Source organism: Pogoniulus pusillus, chromosome 35, assembly GCF_015220805.1.
Source record: "Pogoniulus pusillus isolate bPogPus1 chromosome 35, bPogPus1.pri, whole genome shotgun sequence".
In the NCBI taxonomy this organism is placed as follows: Eukaryota; Metazoa; Chordata; class Aves; order Piciformes; family Lybiidae; genus Pogoniulus; species Pogoniulus pusillus.
Window position 1 is genome coordinate 12,742,061 of NC_087298.1, and position 22,113 is coordinate 12,764,173.

General features: G+C 56.9%; 1 protein-coding gene across 2 annotated transcripts; it reads right to left on the reverse strand.

Moving 5' to 3' along the window:
* Positions 1-5,231: 5,231 nt before the first annotated feature.
* On the reverse strand, positions 5,232-12,789 carry BARHL1 (BarH like homeobox 1). 2 transcript variants are annotated; one of them, XM_064171192.1, is made up of 4 exons: positions 12,682-12,789; positions 11,368-12,087; positions 7,296-7,518; positions 5,232-5,681 (listed from the first exon to the last, which is right to left on the reverse strand). In XM_064171192.1, exons 2-4 carry the CDS (start codon positions 11,816-11,818, stop codon positions 5,387-5,389), a joined length of 969 nt encoding a protein of 322 aa, XP_064027262.1. In that variant the 5' UTR covers positions 11,819-12,087; positions 12,682-12,789; the 3' UTR covers positions 5,232-5,386. The 2 variants fall into 2 exon arrangements, with proteins under 2 accessions (XP_064027262.1, XP_064027261.1); XM_064171191.1 differs by lacking the exon at positions 12,682-12,789 and adding an exon at positions 12,219-12,597.
* Between the last annotated feature and the right edge of the window lie 9,324 nt (positions 12,790-22,113).

A 22,113-nucleotide genomic window follows, 5' to 3' on the forward strand; every position in this document is an offset into this window, starting at 1 on the left:
ACTCCTTCAGCAGCACCTACAGGAGGGTACCAACTGCCTCTTCCTCCTCTTCCTCTCTGTGCTGCTTCTAGCACCTCCTACAACAGCAGCACACATTTGAAACCAGCACAGCCCCCTGGTGAAAGGCAGCTTTCTGCTGCCTGCTTGTTGAAGAGCAGCCCACCCCTGACCCAGGCTGGGTGAGATGCTTAATGCAGGACCAGAAAATGTCCAAATTCAGTGGCAGTTTCAAGTGCTGGAAAGGAAAAAAGTACTGAGAAAGGAGATGAAAATGATACTTTGTGAGTGCAGCATTGAGGGCCTGTAGTGAGTCATACTAAAGACTGGAGGAGAGAAACAATCAGCCCTAAAGTCCTCCATTTCTGAAGGGACTCTAACATTTGAGAGCCAAAAATGAGGTTTTTCTCCTCACAGGCAATCACCAAACACTCTTGAGTTTTAATGCAATAATTTCTTTGAACACTTGAAAGAGGCTCCAGTATAAAATTAACTGGAGAATGGATGAGTGTTGGCAGAGAGAATGAAGTTAGCAGCATTTATTAGCTTAAGAGAAAATAAGGACAAAGCCCACCTGAGGTTGTTGGGAGTGCTGCTGGGAAGAGCAGTCAGGTTGAAGGCAAATGTCAGCTTCAACAGAAAAGAAACCCCTGAGGTTGAAAATGACTCAGAAAGAGTGATGCAGAGAGTGGAAGTTTGGGAGGAACTGATCTTGTGCATGAGGGGAAAAATCTGTGACCTTCTCCTGCCTGCCTGTCACCTAGGAATTAATCAGGATTATTGGCAAATTCAGAGCAGGGGGAATAAAGGCCCAGAGCAGCTGGATGAGAGGCATCAGGGAATCTGGTTGCTGTCTGTGTGAGCTGAGCACATCGCGTTAGAGTTGTGATGAATAATGTGATTGAAAAGCAGAAATAGAATCAGAGAATGGTAGGGGAGAGAAGGGACCTCTGGAAATCCAGCCCAGCTGCCCTGCCAGAGCAGGGTCACCCAGGACAGGTCACACAGGAACCCATCCAGACAGAGCTTGGAAGTCTCCAGAGAAGACTCCGCAGCCCCTCTGGGCAGCCTGCTCCAGGGCTCCGGCACCCTGGCAGTGAAGCCTTTCTTCCTGCTGAGGTTGAACTTCCTGAGTTCCAGTTTGTATCCACTGTCCTTGTCCTGTCCCAGGACACTGCTGAAAGCAGACTGGCACCTTCTTGCTCCCCACCCTTCAGTGGTCACCCTGGGGCAAGGGTCACAGCTGCACACCTGTGGTCAGTGTCTAGGTCAAACACAAGACACCCCAGCACTGGCAGCCACCACTGAGGAGCAGGAGAGAAAGCAGCAGAACTTCCCTGTTTCCATCAAGTTATTTTCTCCCTGAGCCTGGGAAGGGGGCAGGAGAAGCATCAATTGTTCTGGCCTCGTTTATTTGGTGTTGGGATGAAACCACAAAATCAGCTGGAAACAGCTCTGCTGGTTCCATCAGTTGGTGTGTGTTGGCATCTTCAGCAGAGCAGCTTTCCTTCTTTGTCTGCTCCCAGGGTGGTGGTCCTGGTTAAAGCTGTGTCAGGCAGGAGAGAAGATGGCCCTCAAGCTGGGAAACAGCCCAGAAAGGGGTTGAGAGCCAGGATTGTGCTCGGTCCTGGCAAACCTACTGGTTTGTGTCTTGGATGCAGCCTGGACCTGACAGAAACCAACCACCAGCAGGCTGTCTGCTGAAGGCTCTCTACCCCAGGAGCAGAGCTGGTGCAGTAGAATCACAGAATGGGTTGGGTTGGAAAGGACCTTAAAAGCTCATCTAGCTCCAACCCCCCTGCCATGGGCAGGGACACCTTCCACTAGACCAGGCTGCTCAAAACCTGGCCTTGAACACCTCCATTGTGTTCCAGTACTCAGCAGCTTTTGTTCTTAGGACTGCTGCTCCTCAGCTGTGCCATTCTTACTGCTTCATCTCCTTTCAGCCCGGCACAGCCTGTCCCACCCCTGAGGACCTGCCAGGATTATGCTGCCTGGCACCAGGCTCTAAAGCTGAGCAGAGTCTGTAGGTGCAGGACCAGTGCTGGTGGGCAATAGGATCCTGTCTGCACCCAAGCTGGAGGTGAGGCTGCTTGGTCAGCAGCTTTTGGGGCTGCTCACGTGGCAGGTGTGATGCTCTCTGAGGAGAGCCTACAGCCTCTGGAGTCTTCCCTAGACAATTTGTTTTGAAGCTTGACTTTAATGTGAGATGTGCCTGCAGGACACTCATCTCACTGTCAGAAGGGGACCCACAGGAAGGCTGGAGAGTGTTTAGAAGGACCTTTGGTGATAGGATGAGGAGCAGTGGTGTGAAACTGGAGCAGGGCAGAGGTAGGTTGGACATCAGGAGGAATTTCTGCACTGTGAGGATGGTGAGGGACAGGTTGCCCATCCCTGAAGCCATTTAAGGTCACACTTGATGTGGCCCTGGGCAGCCTGATCGAGTTCAGGATGTCCCTGGTGACCGCAGAGGGGGGTGGATAAAATGCCCTTTGAGGGTCCCTTCCACCCCTGTGCGCTGTGTGACTGTGAGACACTTTCAGTCCTTGCTTCCCCTCTGCTCTTCCCTTCCCAGACTCACCCCAAACAGAGATCTCCTCAGGCCTCTGCCCCTTCTCTCCCATTATCCTCCCAACACAAGCTGGACCCCCTTGCTGTGTCCCAGCTCAGCAGGGCCCTCTCCAGCTTCTTCCAGATGTGAAATAGCCAATTGAAATAGTGCAGTTATGGACCCATAACACACCTGGTACTTAATTGTCCTGGTAGCTTCCTCCTCTGCCACTAATCAAGTACCAGAGAGGGTCTTTGAGGGGCATTCCTGCTGCGTGGAGGGGAGGAAGGCTGTGGCAGGCTGGGGAGCACACCCACCACAAGTTGTCCTTTGATAGATTTTTAATATGATTTTAAAGAGTTTTGTTTGGCCTCATTCTTATTCAATGAGATTAATTTAAAGCACTTATCCCCTGGGTTTAAGTCAATCCATGTAGGATTTGGGACGGGGGTTTGTTGGCCAGGGAGGGGAGGGTTGTTTGCAGGCCTCTCTGAAAGACTCCTTTCCCACTTCATTAACCCCGAGCTGGGAGCGACCCCCCCCCCCCCGCCCCTTTCCGCCTCCTCGCCCCAGCCGAGGCTCAGGGATTTACCAAACTCCCCCATTCACATGCAAAGGCTCAGCCGGGTCCACAAAGCCCCAGGGCTCCCCCGCGCCGTGCCCCCTCCCCAGGCGTGGCTGTGCATTTGGTCGAGCCGACAATAACCCTTCCCGGGGGTGTACCGAAGTAAAGCTCCCGGGATAGAGCCGGGACTGGGGCACTGGGCTGGGACCCGGCCCCGGGGAGGAGTCGGGGATGCTCTAGGGCTGGGGCTGTCCCGTGGGTAGCGGGCTGGGGGCTTGGGGGGAAACTCCGTGGAGGCCCGGGAGAGGTGACGAAGGATCAGGGGAGCAGAGGCAGTTTGGGGGGCTGATGGAGGATCGGGCGAAGGGAGGGTGATGAAGGGCCAGGAGAGCAAGGAGGTGATGGAAGATATGTGAAGCAGAGGAGAACCGGGAAGGATGTGGGGGGTGATGGAGGACCAGAGGGAGAGGCAAGAGGACCGGAGGGGGCGAGGGAGGATCTGGGGGGATGATCATAGATGAGGGGAGCGGGTTCATGGAAGACCGCGGGGAGCAGAGGAGGGCGGGGGAGTGTGGGGTGATGGAGGATCGGGGGCGCAGAGGAGGACCGAGAAGGGCGGCAGAGGATCGGAGGCGGGGGACTGCGGAGGGCCGGGGACAGCGGCAGAGGACCGGGGCGGAGGGGGGGAGGGTGATGGAGGCCCAGGGGGGCTGCGGAGGGCCGGGCGAGCTGTGCTCGCAGCCCATCTGTCGGCTCCCGGAGCCGGCGAGCCGCTGCCCGGCTGTCCCGGCGAGCAGCTGCCGGGCTCGCCGGCCGGGGCCAGATGAGCGACACTTTCTAGAGGGTGGAAACAATCCCCTTGCAAAGCTCTCACTTCCCGCACCCGGGCGCTGATGCCACTGCGGCTCCTCCTCAATCGCTCACCGGCTCCGGCTCCCATCGCGCCGGGCACCGGTGTGTCCCCCAGCCCCGCGGCGGAGCGGCCGGTCCCGCATACCGGCAGTGGGACCAGGTTTAGAAGGGGGTGGGGGCGATCTCCTTATGATGGGAGGTGGGAAAGCTCCCGTTTGCTTTTTGCCTTTCCCTCGGCGGCCGCTGATCCGCCACAGCAAATAAACGGGGGGAGGGCAGGGGAGAAGAAAAGGGGCGGCGGAGGCGAGCCCCGTGCGTTTGTAAAGAAGTTGGTTTTATTTGCACATTTAAAAAAGGAGGGATGGGGACAGGGATCGCGGGGAAGGTGCGGGGGGGGGGGGGGGGGGGGGGCGAACGGGAGCAGCCGCGACCCCCCGACACCCCCCCACCACCATCCTTCTTCCATCCCCCTCCCCAGCCGGGCCGGCCCCGGGATACAGACTGACAAGAATCACTTACACAAATACGCCCTCAGGGTTCACAAATAAATAATTCATATACATTTTGCGCACCGTATTTACATTTCGACGCTGTCTTTTTCTTTTTCTTTTTTTCCCTCTCTCTTCCCCCCCCACTTTTTTTTTTTTTATTATTATTATTTGTTTTCCCCCTTTTTTTTTCCAGTTAGTTTTGAGCGTCCCAGAGCCTCGCCGTGGCCGGCGGGGACACCCACTCGCGCCATACACACTCTCTTTTCCGTCCACCTTCCCCGTGGCAGGAGCGATGCCCCAGGTTTGGGAAAGTGAGGAGTGGGCTCCCCAGGAGCAGGCTGTAGCAGAGGTGGTTGGTTCCCACCTCGGTATTTCCTGAAAGGGGGCAGAGGGGCAGATCCCTACCAGCGCCGCCGGAGCAACCAGCCCCTGGCCGTGCTCTGGGCTCAGTCCCCGGGCGGGGCTTGGGCAGGGGGATCCTGCCTGAAGCCGGCCGGAGCAGGGGTGGTTGCCCCCTAGTCCTGTAGTTCCTGGGGAGGGGGCAGAGAGGCAAAGCCCCGCCACCGGAGCAATCAGTCCCTGCCCGTGCTCCCGGCTCACTCTCGGGCAATGGTAGGGTGACGCCGAGGCGGTCCCGGTGCCCTTCTTGGGCACAAGGCGGGGAACGGCGGAGAGAGCCCCGCGGAGCAGGGGGTAGCTTTGCCGGCATCCGTCCTGCCAACCCTGCCCTTGCTTCTTGCATTCTTTATATGGAGCTAAAAAAAGGAGGGGGAGATGTCGGGAATATATATATTTATATATATATTTGGGGATGAGCGGGAGGCTGCCGCTTGCTAGCAGCCCCACAGCTGGGATGGCCCCCTACAGCCGCCCTACCTCACCCCCCCGTAGCCCGGTGGGTGCCGGTGGGGCTGCCCGAGAGGCCGGAGCTCACCGGGGCTGAGCAGCCCGGGGCAGGACGCCGGGCAGCGGGGGCAGGGGCGGCGGGGGCTCGCTACCTCCCTGCAGTCCGTGGATAAGAATGCGGGGCACCAAGGGTCTCTGTAGGGCGGGAGGAGGAGCGCTGGGTCCCCGGTACAGGTAGAGAGCGGCGCCGGGGTCCAGGTTGGAGACCAAACTCTGCGGGTAGAAGTAGGGCGAAGGGAACATCCTCTGCAGGGCTGAGTAGTTGCCAGCCTCGGCCAGCAGCTCCAGGCCCACCGCCGTCTGTCTTTTCCACTTGGTCCTGGTGGGGGGACAAGCCGAGAGAGGGGGGTCAAGGAGGTAGGGTTGCTCCAAAAGCCGCTCCCAGGCTCTTTTTACCCTCTCCACACCCTTTATCCACGGGCTTTTTCCTCCTTCGCAACCCAGCTCTCGGGCTCTGCTGTCCTTGCGCATCCCTGATCCCCGAGGCTGATCCCCTCTGTAAGGATGGGAGAGACCAGCCCAGTGGGGGGGGGGTCGCAGACCCCAATTAAGGGGTGAGTGGACTGCTCTCCGCGGTGTCCCCGCCGTAGCAGCCCGGTGTGAGCATCCACGGAGCCTTCCTGGAAGGCACCGGAGCCAGTTCCCGGCTGAGATCCGCTGGCGGGATGTAAAAATCCCCCCCCGATATCAATCGCCTCCAACATTTCAGTCCTTTCCTGGGGTGTAAACTCCAGACTGCAAACTGCGGCCTGCGTGTGACATCCCGCGTGTGACATCCCGCGTGTGACACGGCAGACCCTCCGCCCCGCCGCTGAGCGGGGACGATACCGCTGCTGCTGTTGCTCCAGCCCGAGGCTGCCGAGGCCCCGTTTCACGTCTCGGGGCTCCGAGACCCCCTCCCCGAGCCAGGGCTACCGGGGCTAAGCCCGGGCCCCTCGAGTGGCTGCAGGCATCCAGCGAGGGGACACGCGTGGGTTAACGTCCTGAGGAATTCGTTTGCCGCGTACGTGTGTGCAAATGCCTGCGTGGAGTTTGCATACCTGTAGGCATATATAGGCATGGGTCTGCCTGCGTACGTGTGTGTGTGTGTGTGTGTGTGTGCAGAGTCCCGTGGAGAAGCCCCCGGCCCCGGAATTCCGCCCCCGACGGGACGGCTCCGGGGACGGGCAACTGGGGAAGGGGCTGTGAGACACCGGCCTGGCTCCAGCGTGTCCTTTCGGGAGGGATTTGGGAAGGAAGGGTGCGGGGGCTTGGTGAGGGCACAGCCCTCGCCGCCCTAAACTCCCTCAAGTCCCCGAAGTGTTGATCTTTGCAGAGGGACTGGAATTGAGCGGTGGGTGTTTAAAACCTGGGGGAGGGAAGGGGAGGGAGAGACGGGATGGGACTGCAACTGGGAGTCCCTCGTTTTACGGCGATGGTGGGGGCTGGGAAGAGGGGTGTCCGGATAAAGCCACCGAAGCCATTCCCGTCTCCAGCCCTTTTACGGGTGTGTCGCTGAAGCACTAAACCTATTTCCAGCAGTAAATTATTCATCATAATAATAATTGTGTAATTACTGTAAGGGGTGTTAATTATTGATGCCCAAAGCAGTAATTGGTATCTATTATTAATGGGCCGATGTGTTATGCTGTTGTGTTTAGCTGGAAAACCCACTCTTGCCTCCCCGCATTGCCGGGGCTGAGGGGCAGAGATTACTCCCCCACCCCACCCCTAACCTGCCCTGCCTCTCGATATCACTTTTTCTCCACTTCGGGATAAAAAGCCCTCTGGAAGGGGAGGAGAGGGGAGGAGACCTCACCTCTCCCGCTGCCAGGAGGGCTGAGCGGGTGGTTGTGGGGTGCAAAAGCCCTGCCTGGTCTGGAGGTGCAGGGCTGGGTAGAAGAGCAGGATGAGACCCCAGAGCGGTGGGCAGGAAGGAAGGGTGGGTTTTTACCTTCTGTTCTGGTACCACGTTTTCACCTGCGTGTCGGTGAGGTTGAGGGACGCGGCCAGCTCCATCCTGTCCTGCACGCTCAGGTATTTCTGCCTCTCGAAGCTGCGCTCCAGCTGAGCCAGCTGATGGTCGGTGAAGGCGGTGCGGGCTTTGCGCGGCTTTTTCAGCCGCACCGGGGGACTGTCCCGGGAGCTGGAGATCTCTCGGTCCCCTTCTTCTTTCACTGGGTCGAGAGGGAGGAAGAGAGGCCAGGTCAGGGCAGGAAGGGAAGGGGACAAGCCCCAAGAAGAGGAGGGTGAAGCACCGCAGGCATATAGAGGAGCTGGGCTCGGGTACCCAGCCGCGCTCACGGCGCATTTGCCTCGCAGCCCCGCAAATTTGAACCCTCGTGGGAGTCCCCGATGTGGACCCGGCCTTTCCCCGTACCCAGGGCCCGGGAGCAGGGCCGGGACACCGGCTTGTACCCCCAGGCTCCTGCCCAGACTCTCCGATCTCCCTCAAGCCTCTGCCTACGGGGCAGGACCCTGCCCTTGATTCTTTCTCCTCGATCCAGCAGCTTTCTCCGTGTTTGGGCATTTTACTCCCCTGCTCTTTTTCTTTTCTCCTGACAGTTTTTCCCCCTGTCTCTCTTTTTTGTTTTCCCCCAGTTTTTAATTTCCCCCTCCTCCCCTTTCTTTTAAAATCCGACCACAACCCAGAAATGGAAACTGCGAGCCCACATTTTCGGAGGATAAAGTGGCTGGGGGTGATGCTGCTTCTCCCCCATCGCGCAGAAGCCTCCACCCGTGCCGGGGATGCTGCTGGGGCACCGACCAAACCCCCCTTCACCGGGGCTCGCAGAGCATTATCCTTTCTTTATGTTAAACCCCACCGAACGAAACGTGTCGGCCGCGGTTCGTTAGCTCTGTCGGTACCCACGCACGGGCGGAGGGACGCGGGAATTTACGCCTCGGAATATTAGTGGGGGCAATGTTCGACCAGGAAAAAAAGAAATTGAAGCTGATAAAAAAAAAACCAAACCAATAATTGTCTGTTCGTGTTGGTTTTTGGCATCCTCCCGGAGATTATGTAGAAACCAAGGCTCAGTTTATACAAATCGGCGGAGTTCGGGGTTTGGGTTTGGTTTTGGTTTTGTGAGGTTTGGTTTGCTTTGCTTTGGGTTTTTGTTTGTTTGTTTGTTGGTTTGGTTTGGTTGGTTTTGGTTTTTGGTTTGTTTTGGGTTGGGTTTTTGGTGGTTTGGTTTTTTGTTTTGGGGTTTTGGGTTTTTTTTTTTTTTTTTTTTTGAGGTTTATGTTAAATTTGGTGGCGACAGAGGCAGGGCTGGAGCCGAACGCGAGCTGATTCCTCTCGGTAGGGAGACAATAATCCGGTTAATTGAGCCACCGGGGAGCGAAACCCTTCAACCAGAAATCTCCTCCCTGACCGAGCCGGGAACGAGCCCTAAACCACGGGGACCCGGCTCCGGTTCCCAGGAAAAGCGACAGCCCTGGCACCGGATCCGGAGCAGGCAGGACAGGCGCGGGGGGCGTGCGGGTCCCAGCCCCAGTCCCTGCTCCGCTCTCTCCTAGAAAGGCCCAAAACTTTGCGCTGTTTTTCCATCGGGTCCGGCCTCAGGCAGCGCTGCAAGGGCACATTTCACCCCCCCCTTCCCGGGCTCATCCTCTGCTCCTAAAAAGTTCCTGCTCTCCAAAGGGTTCTTTGGCCATGACTCCCCCCTCCAGGCTATTCTTACTATACAAAACAAAACCCAAACCCCAAACCCAGCAACAACAACAACCCAAACCCCGCTATAGAGAATACAGATAGCAGGGTCTGCGGCATCTGCTGTGGGCCAAATCCTGCCGCAGCTTCTTGTGCTTTAGGCCTGGCCCCGCAGCCCTTTCTCTTTGATTTTTTTTTTTTTTGCGGGGAAATCAGGTTTTGCTCCACAAAAATCACCATATCCAAAGCAGGGAGAAAAGGATGGCGCTGGGCTTCCGCCACCCCCAAGAAGCGCTGGGTTTGCCCTCGTTTACACTGTGTTTTTGCTCTCCATTTAAGAAGTGTTTCCCCCATATTTAAGACCTGTGTGCGTCCCCCTCTTAAACCGTTCCTCCCCCCTTGCATTTAAACTGTATTTTGACCCATTGAAGTTGTTCCTCCTCCATTTAAGCTGTTCCTCCCCCGTATAAGCGGTCGTCCTCCCCCCGATTTAAACTGTTCCCCCCATTTAAACTGTTCCACCCCGTTTAAACTGTTCCCCCCCCATTTAAATTGTTCCTCCCCATTTAAACTGTTTCCTCCCCCCCCATTTAAACTGTTTACCATGATTCAAACTCGATTTCTCGCCACTTAAGCCGTTCCTCTCCCCTTTAAACTGTTTCCCTCCCTAATAGAACTGTGTCTATTTAAGCTGTGTTTCCCCTCTCATTTAAACTATTTTTGAGGCCCTATTTAAGATGTTTTTCTTCCCAATTTAATTTGTGTTTACCTCGCATTTAAGCTGTGTTTTTACCCCATTTTATCCCTGTGTGTCCCCCCGCCTTGTTTAAGCTGTTATCCTTCCCTTTCAAGATGGGTTTCCCCCTCCATTTAAGGTCTCTTCGCCCCCTCATTTCAAGCAAGGGTTGGCTACGCTGTTCAGAGGCAGGCGAGGAACTGATTTGGGCTGGGATAATGCTGTCGTGTTCCCCCCCCCCAAAAAAAAACAAACCACAAACCGAACCAAACAACAAACAAAACCTCTGGCTTAGGGATGTGCGGAAAACCTGCGTTCCTTCTCCCCCCGCGCTTCTTTCGCGGTCTGGGGGAAGGCGAGAAAAGCTGATGGAATTCGGGGGCGAGTGGGATGGAGGAGGCGAAAACAAACCGCCCAGGTGGGAATCGCGGCTGGATTCCATCTCGGCCCTGCGGAACGTCGAGGCCGATACCAGCGTTTTTCCCGGGACACTTTTTTAAGCCCGGCACAGCCCCGAAGGTCGCTGTCTGCCCCCTCACCGCCATTCCCCAGCCCCCAGGTGCCTTCGCAGCTCGTTCGGGGCAAGATTTCTCTCCCCGTGAGCCTTAGTTCCAGAGCGGCGGTTCCGGGCTGCCCAAGGGCTCCCTGGCAGCCGGGCTGGGGCTCGGCTCGTCCCCCTCTTTTCCCTACCATCCTTTCCGAATCCAGAGCCACATCGCCTCTGGTTCTCCTTTCGCCTTCCTCTGGCAAACACACAACAAACAATTTTCCCTGGCGCAAGTTTTTTTTCCGTGGGTGGAGGAGAAGTTATCCGGGATATGATAAACTGCTCCGGGGGTGTGTGTGGAGGAGAGAGGACGGAGGGCAAGAACCGATCCCAACAGCCCACTCAGGATCGTTCCCGGCCTCCTCCAACCCAGCTGCCGCAGGGGGAGGCCGGGAAGGGGTTGCGAGGCGCCCGGGCTGCCGAAGCCCCGGGCCCGTGGCGAGCGGCGGCTGAGTCCAGCCCCGCTCCCCGCCGGCACAGGAGCTGCAACTCGGGGCTCTCTGTCTGTCTGTCTGTCTGTCGTGCTCGTTTGTAAACCGTCTCCAGCACAGTCATAGATATAACACAAATCGAATCAAACCTCGCCGACTTTCTTGTTCGTTTCTCGCCGGAGCAGGGGAACAGAATTTCTCCGCTAAACCCATAATTACTTTATTATCGTTTTCTTACATTTTTTCTTATTTTTTCCCCCTTTTAATTTTCTTTTTATTTTTTCCCCCAGGCAGAACGCCTCTTCCCGTTCTCCTCTCTCCTTTCCCCGCGGATAGAAACGAATCAGCCGCATCTTCCCCGCGGAAAAAACAGCCCCGAGCATCCCCCGAGCGCGTTAGGTGAACACCAATTCCCCCCAACCCCTTTCATGGGGCCGAGCCCCACCAAACCCCGAACCCCAGGTGCTCTCAAGTTGGTGCCGATCCCGCCATCATTTCGGAGACGACCGATGCCGCGACCCCCCCCCCCCCCACACCACCTCCTTCACCGGGAGCCGGCTCCGCAGCGAGCTCCCGGTGCACACAGGGAAGCTCCGGGGACGCCGGAGGTTTTGGGTCCAGGCCGTGCAAAGCCTCAGCGGGGTGAAGAGCTCTTACCTTTGTACTCTGAGTCCGAGGAAGAGCTGCTGGTGTTTTTTTCCATTTTCTCCCTAAAGTCCTCTCCTGGTTTGGTTGGGATCCTGCCCGCCGGCTCCTGCCCGCCGTGAGGTCCATTGGTGCTGGAGTAAGGGGCGCAGGCGGCCAGGGGCTTGCAATCTGCCAGGATGTCTCTGATGAGGAAGGAGGAGGTGACGGTCCGGGACTGAGAGGGAGCCGAGACCTGCCCCGGCTGGAGGTGCGCATCCAGGCCCGGCCGCGGCCCCGCCGCCTCCAGGCACTCGCGGCCCGGCGAACGGGGTGAGGGACACCCGCTGCTGCCCTCCGAGCGGGGGCTCAGCTCCAGCGGGGACCGGCCGTCGCTCACCAGCGGGTCCCCTTTGGGCACGGCCGGGCTGCCGGCTCGGTGGGAAAGGATGGAGTCGATCCCAAAGCCGGTGGAGCCCTCCATGGCCCCCGCGAAGTGCCGGCGCTCACACGGGCATTGGCGGGGAGGGCGCGGCGGAAGCGGGTCGGTAACGATAATTAACAACAACAAGAGGAGAAGAAAAAAAGGGCAAAAAAATAAAAGAAGAAATAAACCAAAAAGAATATTTAAAAAGGTAAAAAAATAATAATAAAAGAGCAAAGTTCAGCCTAGGATCCGGACAGTTGCTGCAAGGCTCTCCGAGGCTTCGCGCGTTAGATCCAGGGCTGCTCCGTCTTCAGCATCGCGCCCGGCTGCACTCACAGACAGACAGACAGGAAGGGGGGGAGGGGGGGGAGAGGGAGGCAGAGTCAAACTTTGGCCGCCAAGGAGGTGGGAGGGGGACACACGGACCCCAACCTCACCCTGGGCCCCGGCCCCTTACCCGGCCACCCCACCCTCTGCCCGGAGCGGTGGCGGTGCGGAGCTTGGCGGGAGGGGGAGGGGGGGGGGGGGGGCGCAGTCCGGGGTGTGGGGGGGCGCTCCCAGCCGGAGGTGGGGAGGCAGCAATCGATAGTGAAGCTTCGTAGAGCCTTAACCACTTAATGATCCGGAAATCAATGGGGAAGGGCGAGGGGAGGGCAGAGGGGGTGGCTAGCCGTCGCGGCCGCCGAGGAGCCCCCCCTTTCCCTGCCAGAACCTCGGACAGCGCCTGAGGGGAGTAACCGGAGTCACTCCGGAGCCTCCTGCGCCTCGAACAGCGCCCGGGAGCCGGAGTCACTCCGGACCGCTCAGCACCTCGGACAGCGGCGGAAGCAGCGCCACCTCCCCGGGGGAGAGGGCAGGAAAAGGGGCAAACTGGGGAGGAAAAAGGAAAAAATGAACTTGCGCCACTCCGGCTCGGGGACCTTGGCACCCCTCCCTCGTGTGAACGAGCCCATTGGCCGCGGGGCGTTTTGGGGGTTGTCACTCCCCGGCGGCGACACCTCGGAGCTTGATTAACGGGAATTAATTGCCGCCCGCAGCCCCGCGCTTTCCGGGAGGTTTCCGCCTTCTTTTGCTGTCATTATCCCGCTGACGGGGCTCGTAATGGGGTGATTAGCTGCGGGGGGTATGGGGGGGGTGAGGTGTCGAGGGGTTGCTGCTTTCCGCTCGCTTCTCCCCGCAGTTAACCCATTGGCCGATCCCTTCCGTGCAAGGAAAGTTTTCCTCGGCGTAAAAACAAAATAGAAAAAGAGGAGAGGGAAGGAAAAGAAGAAAAGGAAAAGGAAAAGGAAAGGGAAAAGGAAAATAAGAAAAAGTAAAGTAAAAGAAACAGAAAAAAGGAACAAGGAAGAAGGAAAAGGAGAAGGAAAAGGAAAAGACTCTCCCCAAAGCCCCAGGGCAGAGGCAGTGAACCTCGGAGAGACGAATTTCGTTGAATCCCCTCGAAATCGATGGTGAACGAGCAGAGAGCTCCTTTAGCTCACGCAAGTGCCAGGCCACCGGGCATCGCCTCCGGCTCGTCCCGTTCTCCCAGCGGCAGTACCTACTGGCGCAACTGGGAAGGGACCGAGCTCAGGGTGGGTTTTTTTTTCCTGCCGTCAATGCCGTTTTAAATAACACCTCCACAGCCCCAGCCCGAGCTGCCCACCCCTGCCAGTTTCTCCCAGAGACACCGAGTTTCCTCCCTCCTGCCCCGTTGGGGGCGAGGGGGGGTTTGCTGTTGTGCATCCCCCAGGTTCTCGCAGGAGTCCCACCTTCCACTCTGGCAGACTGGCTCCTGCCTCCTCGAGGGGTTAGTTAGGGGCTTTTTCCTGGGGGCAGAGCCTTCGGCGAGGAGATGAGAGAAATGTCCCCACGCGGGGGGCTGGAGCTGCCCCACGCAGCAGCGATGTCGCCGCTGATTTCTCAGACACTCGATTTCCTCTCTTCTCCACCTTTCCGGCCAGGCAGTTACATCTTGTCCCTCTTCCAAAGCCGCCCTTGGCCAGCAGCTTGGAGGCGATCAAGGAGGGGAGAGCCCCCCTCTCCAGCCCCCGGGAAGCCCGGCTGCCAGCTGTCGGGCAGCGGCACAGGCAGGGCCCCAGCACCTCCTGCCCTCGGCCCTGCAGGCTCGAGGCCGGCTGGGATCGGGGCAGTGGAACAAAAGAGCCTGAGAGGGGAGGATCAACCCAGGGACAAAACCAGCATCGGCTCCGGGACCAGCCTGTCCCCATCCTGGGAGCTGCTTGACCTCTCTGTCCTTGAGTGAAGGATCCCTGCTCTGCCTCTTTCCTCCCAGCACAGAGGTGCTGCCCCAGTGCCAGGGACTGGGAGCCAGGCTGAAGGTTCCTGGTCTGCCGGGGGTGAGTTCTGCAGCGTACATCTCCCTAGGCAGGGCCGGGCTAAGCATTGCTTCAGACTGGACCAGAGCAACAGATGTGCAGGATCTGGTCCCAGTGAGAAATGGGGCAGAGACCCCTGTGGGGTTTCCCAGCTCTGCAGTGTGGGTGTTGGTGGCTCCTGGGTGTTGGTGGCTTCCCTGTTCAAGCAGTGAGACCCCAATTCGGGATGGAGATTGGCCCTAGGATCAGAAGTAACACTCAGGTGGTGTTTGGGACCAGAAGAGGGAGCAGGGCAGGGAGTGCTCTTGCAATCAGGATTTGGATCAGCAGTGCAGGGGCAGGTTTGGCTCTGCTGCTCTGTTTCCTTCTCTCTAATCAGACTTCTGCCTTCAAACAACCATGGGGAAGTTTCTGGATCAGACTCACTCTCTGATGCTGGGCAAGATTTTTGGTGGCTAAGTGTGAGGAATTCAATACCCATCCTTAAGCAGACACCACTCTGTGCCATCCCCAGCTAAGGCCCTGGGGACAGAGGCTGTCACTCCTAGGCTGTATTCTGAGCATTCAGCAACCACTTGCTGCTTATGTCCTAATGTCAGTGTGTCTGACACTGATTAACCTGAATTACTGACATGATTATTAATCCCAGGACTAGGCTCCCCAAGGCAGCAGTGTGCCCCACTCTGCCCATATGTGATGTCCCTCTACAAGTGGGGTCCAAGTGACTGCTCTGTGGCTGCCAGCATGGGTAGGTAATCCCACATGGAGCCCACCCAGCAGCACAACTCTGCCTTCCCTGCCTCTGCCTGCCCTCGACCCCCATTTTCTGGCCAGTCCCAGTTCACAGACACTCACTGGACAAGAGCAGACCTCTAATGCCAGCTGCATTTCCAATCACCCCCTCCCAAGCCCCAGTTACACCCTGGAGTTGGCTCTAAGGACTCTGGCAGCTTTGGGAGCTGCTGAGCATTCCTCCTTTCTGGGAGCTGCTGGCAGAGGTGGTCAGGCTGTCCTGGCACCAGTCCCCAGTGTGGGCTTGAGGTCATGGGGCAGGGCTGACCCTGGCCATTCTCTGAGGTTTGGGGCTGGGCAAATCTTCACAGATGAGCTTCAGCTGTGGGGGCTGAGCTGTAACGATGGCTGTGGCAAGACCTTCTGGAAGTATCTGCTGGTGGAGCACTGAGCAGTACCCTGAGAGGGTCTGGCTTAGAGAGGAAGACGCCCACAACCTCTGTGGTACTTCGTGCCCACTGGGTGCCCGGGAAGGCTGTACCCGCACGGGCAGCGAGGGGAATGCTCAGCCCCGACAGGCTGCCGGGGGGACGCTCCGGTAAGGAGAAGGCTGCGTACTCATGAGAGAGAGAGGGAAAGGGAGGCCGGGGCGGGGCGGGTGGGGGGAGACGGCAGAAATGGGAGGGGGCAGACAGTTGGGGGTGTCAGTGACCGAGAGGAGCAGGGCCCGGCGGTGGGGCTCCTGCGGCAGCGTTCGAAGCCCCTTTGCCAGTGGGTGTCACTGCAGGACAAGGAGCGTCCGGCGGCGGAGGGCGTCCGGGGCTTGGGGAGGGGGTCGGGACCCCGCCACTGGGTTCCACCGTCCGGGGCAGTGGGGAGCGGAGCAGAGATCCATGGTTGTGCCCCCCACGGTGATCTCGGCCACTGGCCGGGGGGCGGCGGGGAGAGGAGGCTGCGGTGAGGACGAGCCTGAGGTGGCACCTCGGGGCGGGGGGACTCACAGGTCCTCAAGGCAAAGGTGACCCTTCCCCAGCTGGGGTGCAGGTGCCCGGGCAGTGAGTGGGTGCTCCGTGTTCCCACCCAGCGAGTTGCAGGACTCGGCCAGCTGGGCCGTTTTTGGGCAAGACCCTGCCCGGAATTTGGGGTGCAGTGGGGCAGGTCTGTCACCTCCCAGCCCCACTGAGCAGTGTCTTCTGGATGCACTTCTGGCTCAGCTGCTACTTTTTGAGCCTCTTTCTTTGCTTTCAAACCTGTCCCGAATCATCATGTCCCTGTGGGCTCGGTTCTCATCACATTCCTTTGCCAGCCTTTCCCCAGGCCTTTTCCACCTCTGCAGATGTGTCCCTCCCTGTCAACACCCCAAGGACCTGAGCAATTGCTCAGGACCCAGATGTGTGGCTGGACCAAGAGCTGGATGTGGCTCCCACCAGGCAGCTGGGCAAGCCTCACACACATAACCAGTGTCATTTTGAGCAGGACAGGTTGTTTAAAGCCCAGGTTCCTCCCTTCCTGGGGAGGGGGGAAAGGTCTCAGGCCATAGGTTTAGAAGGGGTGCCCAGGCCATGCTGGGCTGAGGTCTCCAGGTGCCAGCAGGGTGGTGGATGTGAGAACTGAAAGCTAACACCGAATTTAAACACCTGCTGCAATCTGAGAGCAGCAGACGTGAGGAGCAGGCTACACAGGAGTAACGAATTGTTCCTCTAGCAGCCTTGGAGATGCACAACTCAAGCACTCACAGTTATTACCAAGTGGCATCTTCTCAAGGTGAAATGTCCACTTGGGAGGAGATGGGTTTTAAACGTGTTGGTACCTGCCTGAGCCTCTGCTGTCACCTGTCGGTGGCCAAGCCAGGGTTTGAGTGCTATGATGTTGAGCAGGTGGAGTCTGAGTTTGTTCAGCAACTGCTTAGAGAGGCTCAGCCCCGAGGGGCACCAGCAGCTACTGGAGGGTGAGCGTGGAAAGGGCTGAGGGCATCGCTGTGCGGCGAGGCCTCGGCTTGGCGGTGTGCTTGGGGCAGGTGTTGGGATGCCCTCACACGGGGAAGGGCTTTGCTGAATCAGGCAGTGATGGGAAGCTTGTCTGGCAAGGAAATGAGCAGGCCTGGTGGGTTGTCAGTGTTATAGACTTACTGATGACTGGGGTATGGTCAGACTTGATGTTTGCTCAGCACAGACAGTGGAGGGGACTCTGCTTTGCCTCTGCTGTGACCACTGCCCTGCTGCTGTGCTGCAGCATGATGAGAATCGCAGTGGTCAGACCGTGTGAGCTGCAGCACATCTAACACGAAGCAATGAGCAGGCTGGCACAGAGTCACTCCTGACCTATTTTATGATTTATTTGGCTATATCTACATCAGCACAACATGTTAAACCCAGAGTGAAGGCCTGTGGCATTTTCAGGGTCTGGGGGCTGTGGTGCCCAGCACAGTGCTGTGGTCCTCGCTGCTCAGATGCTCTGGGGAAGAGGACAACCTCTCGCCTCTCAGTGGGAGGCACTGCCTGCCTTTTTACGAGCATCATGGACTGGAAAAGTGCTGAGATGAGGCCCAACCTGCAAAGACAGAAGCAGACAGAGGTCTGGTTACAAGCAGATGGAGAAAATGGGTGTTAGCACAGAGAAGAGCCTGCAGGGATCTGCCTGTCTGGGAGATGTTGCTGCAGGTGAAGTCAAACGTTTAACCTGCTTGAAATGAGGACTCATTTTCTGGCTGACTTTAGGAGATTCTTATTCTGCTCTAGCAAACAAGATCCTGGAGCCTCACTGTGGTGTTTTGGCTGCCTGATACGTTCAGATGCTGGCATACCTTAAGGTGGGTGCTGAAACAAACATGACTGTTTAGCTACGACACAGGACTTGTGCTTCACTGAGGGGGTCTGGACAGACTCAGAGGCCCCAGAACAGCTTCTGTTTGGGTCAGGGACTTCTGCATGACCTGCCCAACAAACACAGAGTCAGGTTGGAATGGGCCCTCAAAGGTCATCTTGTCCAATCCCCATTGCCGTCAACAGAAACATCTCCAACTAGATCAGGTTGCTCAGGGTCCCATCAAGTTTGACCTCGAATGCCTCCAGGGCTGGGGCCTCAACCACATCTCTGGGCAACCTGTTCCAGTATTTTACCAAATGACATCATTGGAGAAAGGTGCCAGGACTCTCTGGGGCTTCACACCCTGCAAAGCTGTCCAGCAGGTGCTGAGACACTGAGGTGTGAGAGTGTCTTCATGTATGGAGTGGGCCTACCAGAGGGGACCAGGGGTTCTGCCTGCCCCAGCTCAATTCCTCATGCCACCCATCTGCCTGGTGTGGCTGTATGGAGCTGCCTCCAGCTTTCCCCACCCCACTCAGGCTGGCTGGATGCCAGGGTTTGCATGGGAAGCCACAGCAGTCTCTGCCCTGGAAAGCTTGCAGTGATCTCATTTCTCAAGGCAAACAAAGTCTTGATACTGAACTGTTCCTTCTCTCTGGGGGAAAGCATTCAGATGCTTAAATGTGCATCTGAGTCTTTAACTTCAGACAGCTGCTTCTGAGTGGTTTGGCTTTTTCAGGAGCAGCAGTGGCATAACCTCTCTGCACCAGGAAAAGGTGGGAGGGCTGCTGGAGTAGGTGAATAACCCCTGGAGTTGTTGGGAAAATCCAGTGCCTGCAGGTAGACACAACTGAGCTGCTTCTCCTGAATGTGCCCCTTGAGGAGTCCAGTGGAGGCTGTAAAGATGCTGAGGGGCCTGGAGCACCTCTGAGCAGCAACGGCTGAGAGCCCTGGGGCTGTTGAGCCTGGAGAAGAGCAGCCCCAGAGGGACTCTGAGCAATGCTCAGCAAGAGCTGAGAGGTGGGGGGTGAGAGGGTGGGTCCAAACTCTTCTCAGTGGTGCCCAGTGGCAGGGGACAATGGGCATGAACTAGAACCCAGGAGGCTCCATCTGAAACATCTTCAGCGTGAGTGTGCTGGAGGCTTGGAGCAGGCTCCCACAGTGGTTGTGCAGTCTCCTTCTCTGGAGACATTCCAACCTCTCCTGGCCATTGTGATCCTGGGCAAGCTGCTGTGGGTTGTGGACTGGATAATCCCCAGAGGTCTCCTACAAGGTCACCATTCTGACATTCCCCATCACTCCTTGCTCACCAGTGCTGAGAACTGAGCAGAGGGACATCTGTGCCTGGGCTTGGGTTGAAGCTGCAGAGGAGCAAACAGCAGCTTATTCAGCCCAGTCTTAGTGAGAAATGTCCCACTGTCACTGCAGGCAGCCATTAAAATTGGCAGAGCCTTGATAAAGTCGAGGGGTGCCAGCCTTTGCCCTCAGCATAAGTGGGGAGCACCAGGTGTAGGACAGGGACAGGTGCTAGTTTAAAAGCTGAGAAACCCTCTCCTAACAAGAGCTAGCAATTAGAGTCAAGATAAGGGTGCCCTTGGGTCAAAGGTCTTCCTGTGATGGAGGTTAGTGTTGAGGAGTCAATGCCAGTGATGAATCCTCTGCTCTGATTCTTCTAGTTCACGTTTTAAATGAAGAACCAAAGGTGCCTCCTCCAGAGGCTGCTGATCATCTTTATCACCACCCCGAGGTGGCTGTGGGGCTTTTGTGCCAGGATTTTGTCTGAAGATGATCATCTTTATCACCACCCCTAGGTGGCTGTGGGGCTTTTGTGCCAGGATTTTGTCTGGAGATGATCATCTTTATCACCACCCCGAGGTGGCTGTGGGGCTTTCGTGCCAGGATTTTGTCTGAATTCTGGTTTTGGAGCATTGGTTGTGTCAGGAGAGGACCAGAGTTTGGAGGCACTACCTTGGTGGCTTTCCTTGCAGGGTGATGGAGCTGCAATGGGTTTCAGCTGCTGCTCAGAAGCTACATTCTGCTCTTGCTCGTTGTGTTTGTTACCGACAGATTAAACCCTGCCGGGCACTTGTGGCTGGCATTTGTAATGTCAGGGCTTGCTGCAGAGAATTAAAGGGGCATTAAACCCTCTCATCACTCTTAAATATACAGTTGAGGGTTGTTTTGGTTTGGGTTTCTCAGCTGTGATGGCACTTGTCAAGTGTTAGTAGCAGCAGGTGAGTGGTGAGAGCTGAAGCAGGTGTGCTCAAGAGGGACTAATACACTTCCTGCCCCATATAGAAAGGCTGAGCTGGCCTCGGGCAGGCAGAGCTCTCCTGATGGCATCTGAGCAGGTACCCCAGAGACCACCCAGGGTCTTGTGAGTACTGATGGGCTTCTTGGTATTGAGGTGGGTGCTGGGGTGTGGGAGCTGTGGCTGCTGGGCACTTCAGAGCTTGGGTCCATCCAGGGCAGGAGCAGAGAGCCTGGTGCTGATTATCTGCTTTCCAGCCTTTCCTTCAGCCCTTTTCAGGGGCTCTTTCTTAACACCTCCTGCAAACCATTTCATCCAACTGTATGAGCTAAAGTGTCCCCCCGGGAACCCACCTGGGGTAGTCTTTTTTAATGGGGGTGGGGAGAATAAATTCCAGTGCCCTGTTTGGAGGTGTTCTTGCAGGGGCTGAGCAGGGAACAAACCCCAATGCTGTGTCAGTAGATGCTTTTCCAAGGGGTGAGCAGGGAATAAACCCCAATGCTGTGTCAGTAGATGCTTTTCCAAGGGGTGAGCAGGGAACAAACCCCAATGCTGTGTCAGTAGATGCTTTTCCAAGGGGTGAGCAGGGAACAAACCCCAGTGCTGTGTCAGTAGGTGTTTTTCCAAGGGGTGAGCAGGGAATAAACCCCAATGCTGTGTCAGTAGATGCTTTTCCAAGGGGTGAGCAGGGAATAAACCCCAATGCTGTGTCAGTAGATGCTTTTCCAAGGGGTGAGCAGGGAACAAACCCCAATGCTGTGTCAGTAGATGCTTTTCCAAGGGGTGAGCAGGGAATAAACCCCAATGCTGTGTCAGTAGATGCTTTTCCAAGGGGTGAGCAGGGAATAAACCCCAATGCTGTGTCAGTAGGTGTTTTTCCAAGGGGTGAGCAGGGAACAAACCCCAGTGCTGTGTCAGTAGGTGTTTTTCCAAGGGGTGAGCAGGGAATAAACCCCAATGCTGTGTCAGTAGGTGTTTTTCCAAGGGGTGAGCAGGGAATAAACCCCAATGCTGTGTCAGTAGATGCTTTTCCAAGGGGTGAGCAGGGAATAAACCCCAATGCTGTGTCAGTAGATGCTTTTCCAAGGGGTGAGCAGGGAATAAACCCCAATGCTGTGTCAGTAGATGCTTTTCCAAGGGGTGAGCAGGGAACAAACCCCAGTGCCACGGCAGTAGGTGTTTTTCCAAGGGGTGAGGCAGGGAACAAACCCCAGTGCCACGGCAGTAGCTGCTTTTTGCAGGTGAAGAGCAGGGAATAAAGCCCACACCCCAGAGCAGGGCAGGGCGCAGGCAGGGCTGCAGATCTCCGAGCATCCCCACGCCGGCTCTCGGGCAGGCTGGCATGGAGATGCAAATGATGTCGGGCGAAGCCGCGGCTTGTAAAGCTTGACAGAAAATAATGAGAAACACTAAATCTTTTATAAGGTCAACACTCAAGCAGCTGTCAAACAAGAAAAGAATTTAGCGAAAGATCCACACACACCAAAAAAAAAATAAACCAGGGGAGGGGGTGGGGGGAAAAACCCAACCAACTTCCATCGCCTCATTAAATCCAGCGGGGCCGGGGCCGGCGCGGGGAAGGAGGCACCGGGGCGCCTCCGTTTTGTGTCAGTAATTTGCGGCGGAGGAAGGGCGAGGATGAACCAAGCCGACGCCGAAGGGGCCTTGGGGGAGGCTGGGGAATCGTTAGTGCGCCAGGAGCGGCCTCGGCTCCTAATTGGAAGCATTGGGCATTATCAACGGAGGATTTGCCTCGGCTCCCTGACAGCTCTCTAGGCCTGGAATGATAGCCCACTTGTCAGTGTAAAAGACCATTAAAAACAAACCATTTTGATTTAATTGGAGGCGGTGTGCTGGGGGGCCCAGGTGAGCCGCTTCATCAGCCGATGTTGGCTGCTGATGCCTTTTTCCCCCTGCATTGATGGCTCGGCTCAGTGGGTTCGGGAGTGGTATTTCATTAGTTAGGGTTTTTTTCCCCCCTTTGCCTCCCCTTCAAAAACTGTCGAGGAAAGAGAAAGAGGTGCAGAAAGATCCTTCAGAGCCCTGCTGAGAGCGGCTTTCAATAGGGTTGTCAACAAATGGCATGACAAGTTGGAGAGAGAGGCAGGGACTTCTAAAACAGACGTTACCCTGCCCGAGATGAGCTGCCTGAGCTCTGAGGTGTCTGCCGCGGGGCCAGCGCTGCACATCCTGCGGCTGTTCCTGGCAGTCACCTCTGGAACTGCATCTTAAGTGGATGGTGCTGG

Bases quoted from the DNA above. Each gene is read 5' to 3' on its own strand.
- BARHL1 (XM_064171192.1), bottom strand. From the start codon at position 11,818: ATGGAGGGCTCCACCGGCTTTGGGATCGACTCCATCCTTTCCCACCGA. The intron at 7,519-11,367 runs GTAAGAGCTCTT...CTCTCGACCCAG, and splicing joins CTCGGACTCAGAGTACAAAG to TGAAAGAAGAAGGGGACCGA. The intron at 5,682-7,295 runs GTAAAAACCCAC...TCCCCCCACCAG, and splicing joins ACGTGGTACCAGAACAGAAG to GACCAAGTGGAAAAGACAGA.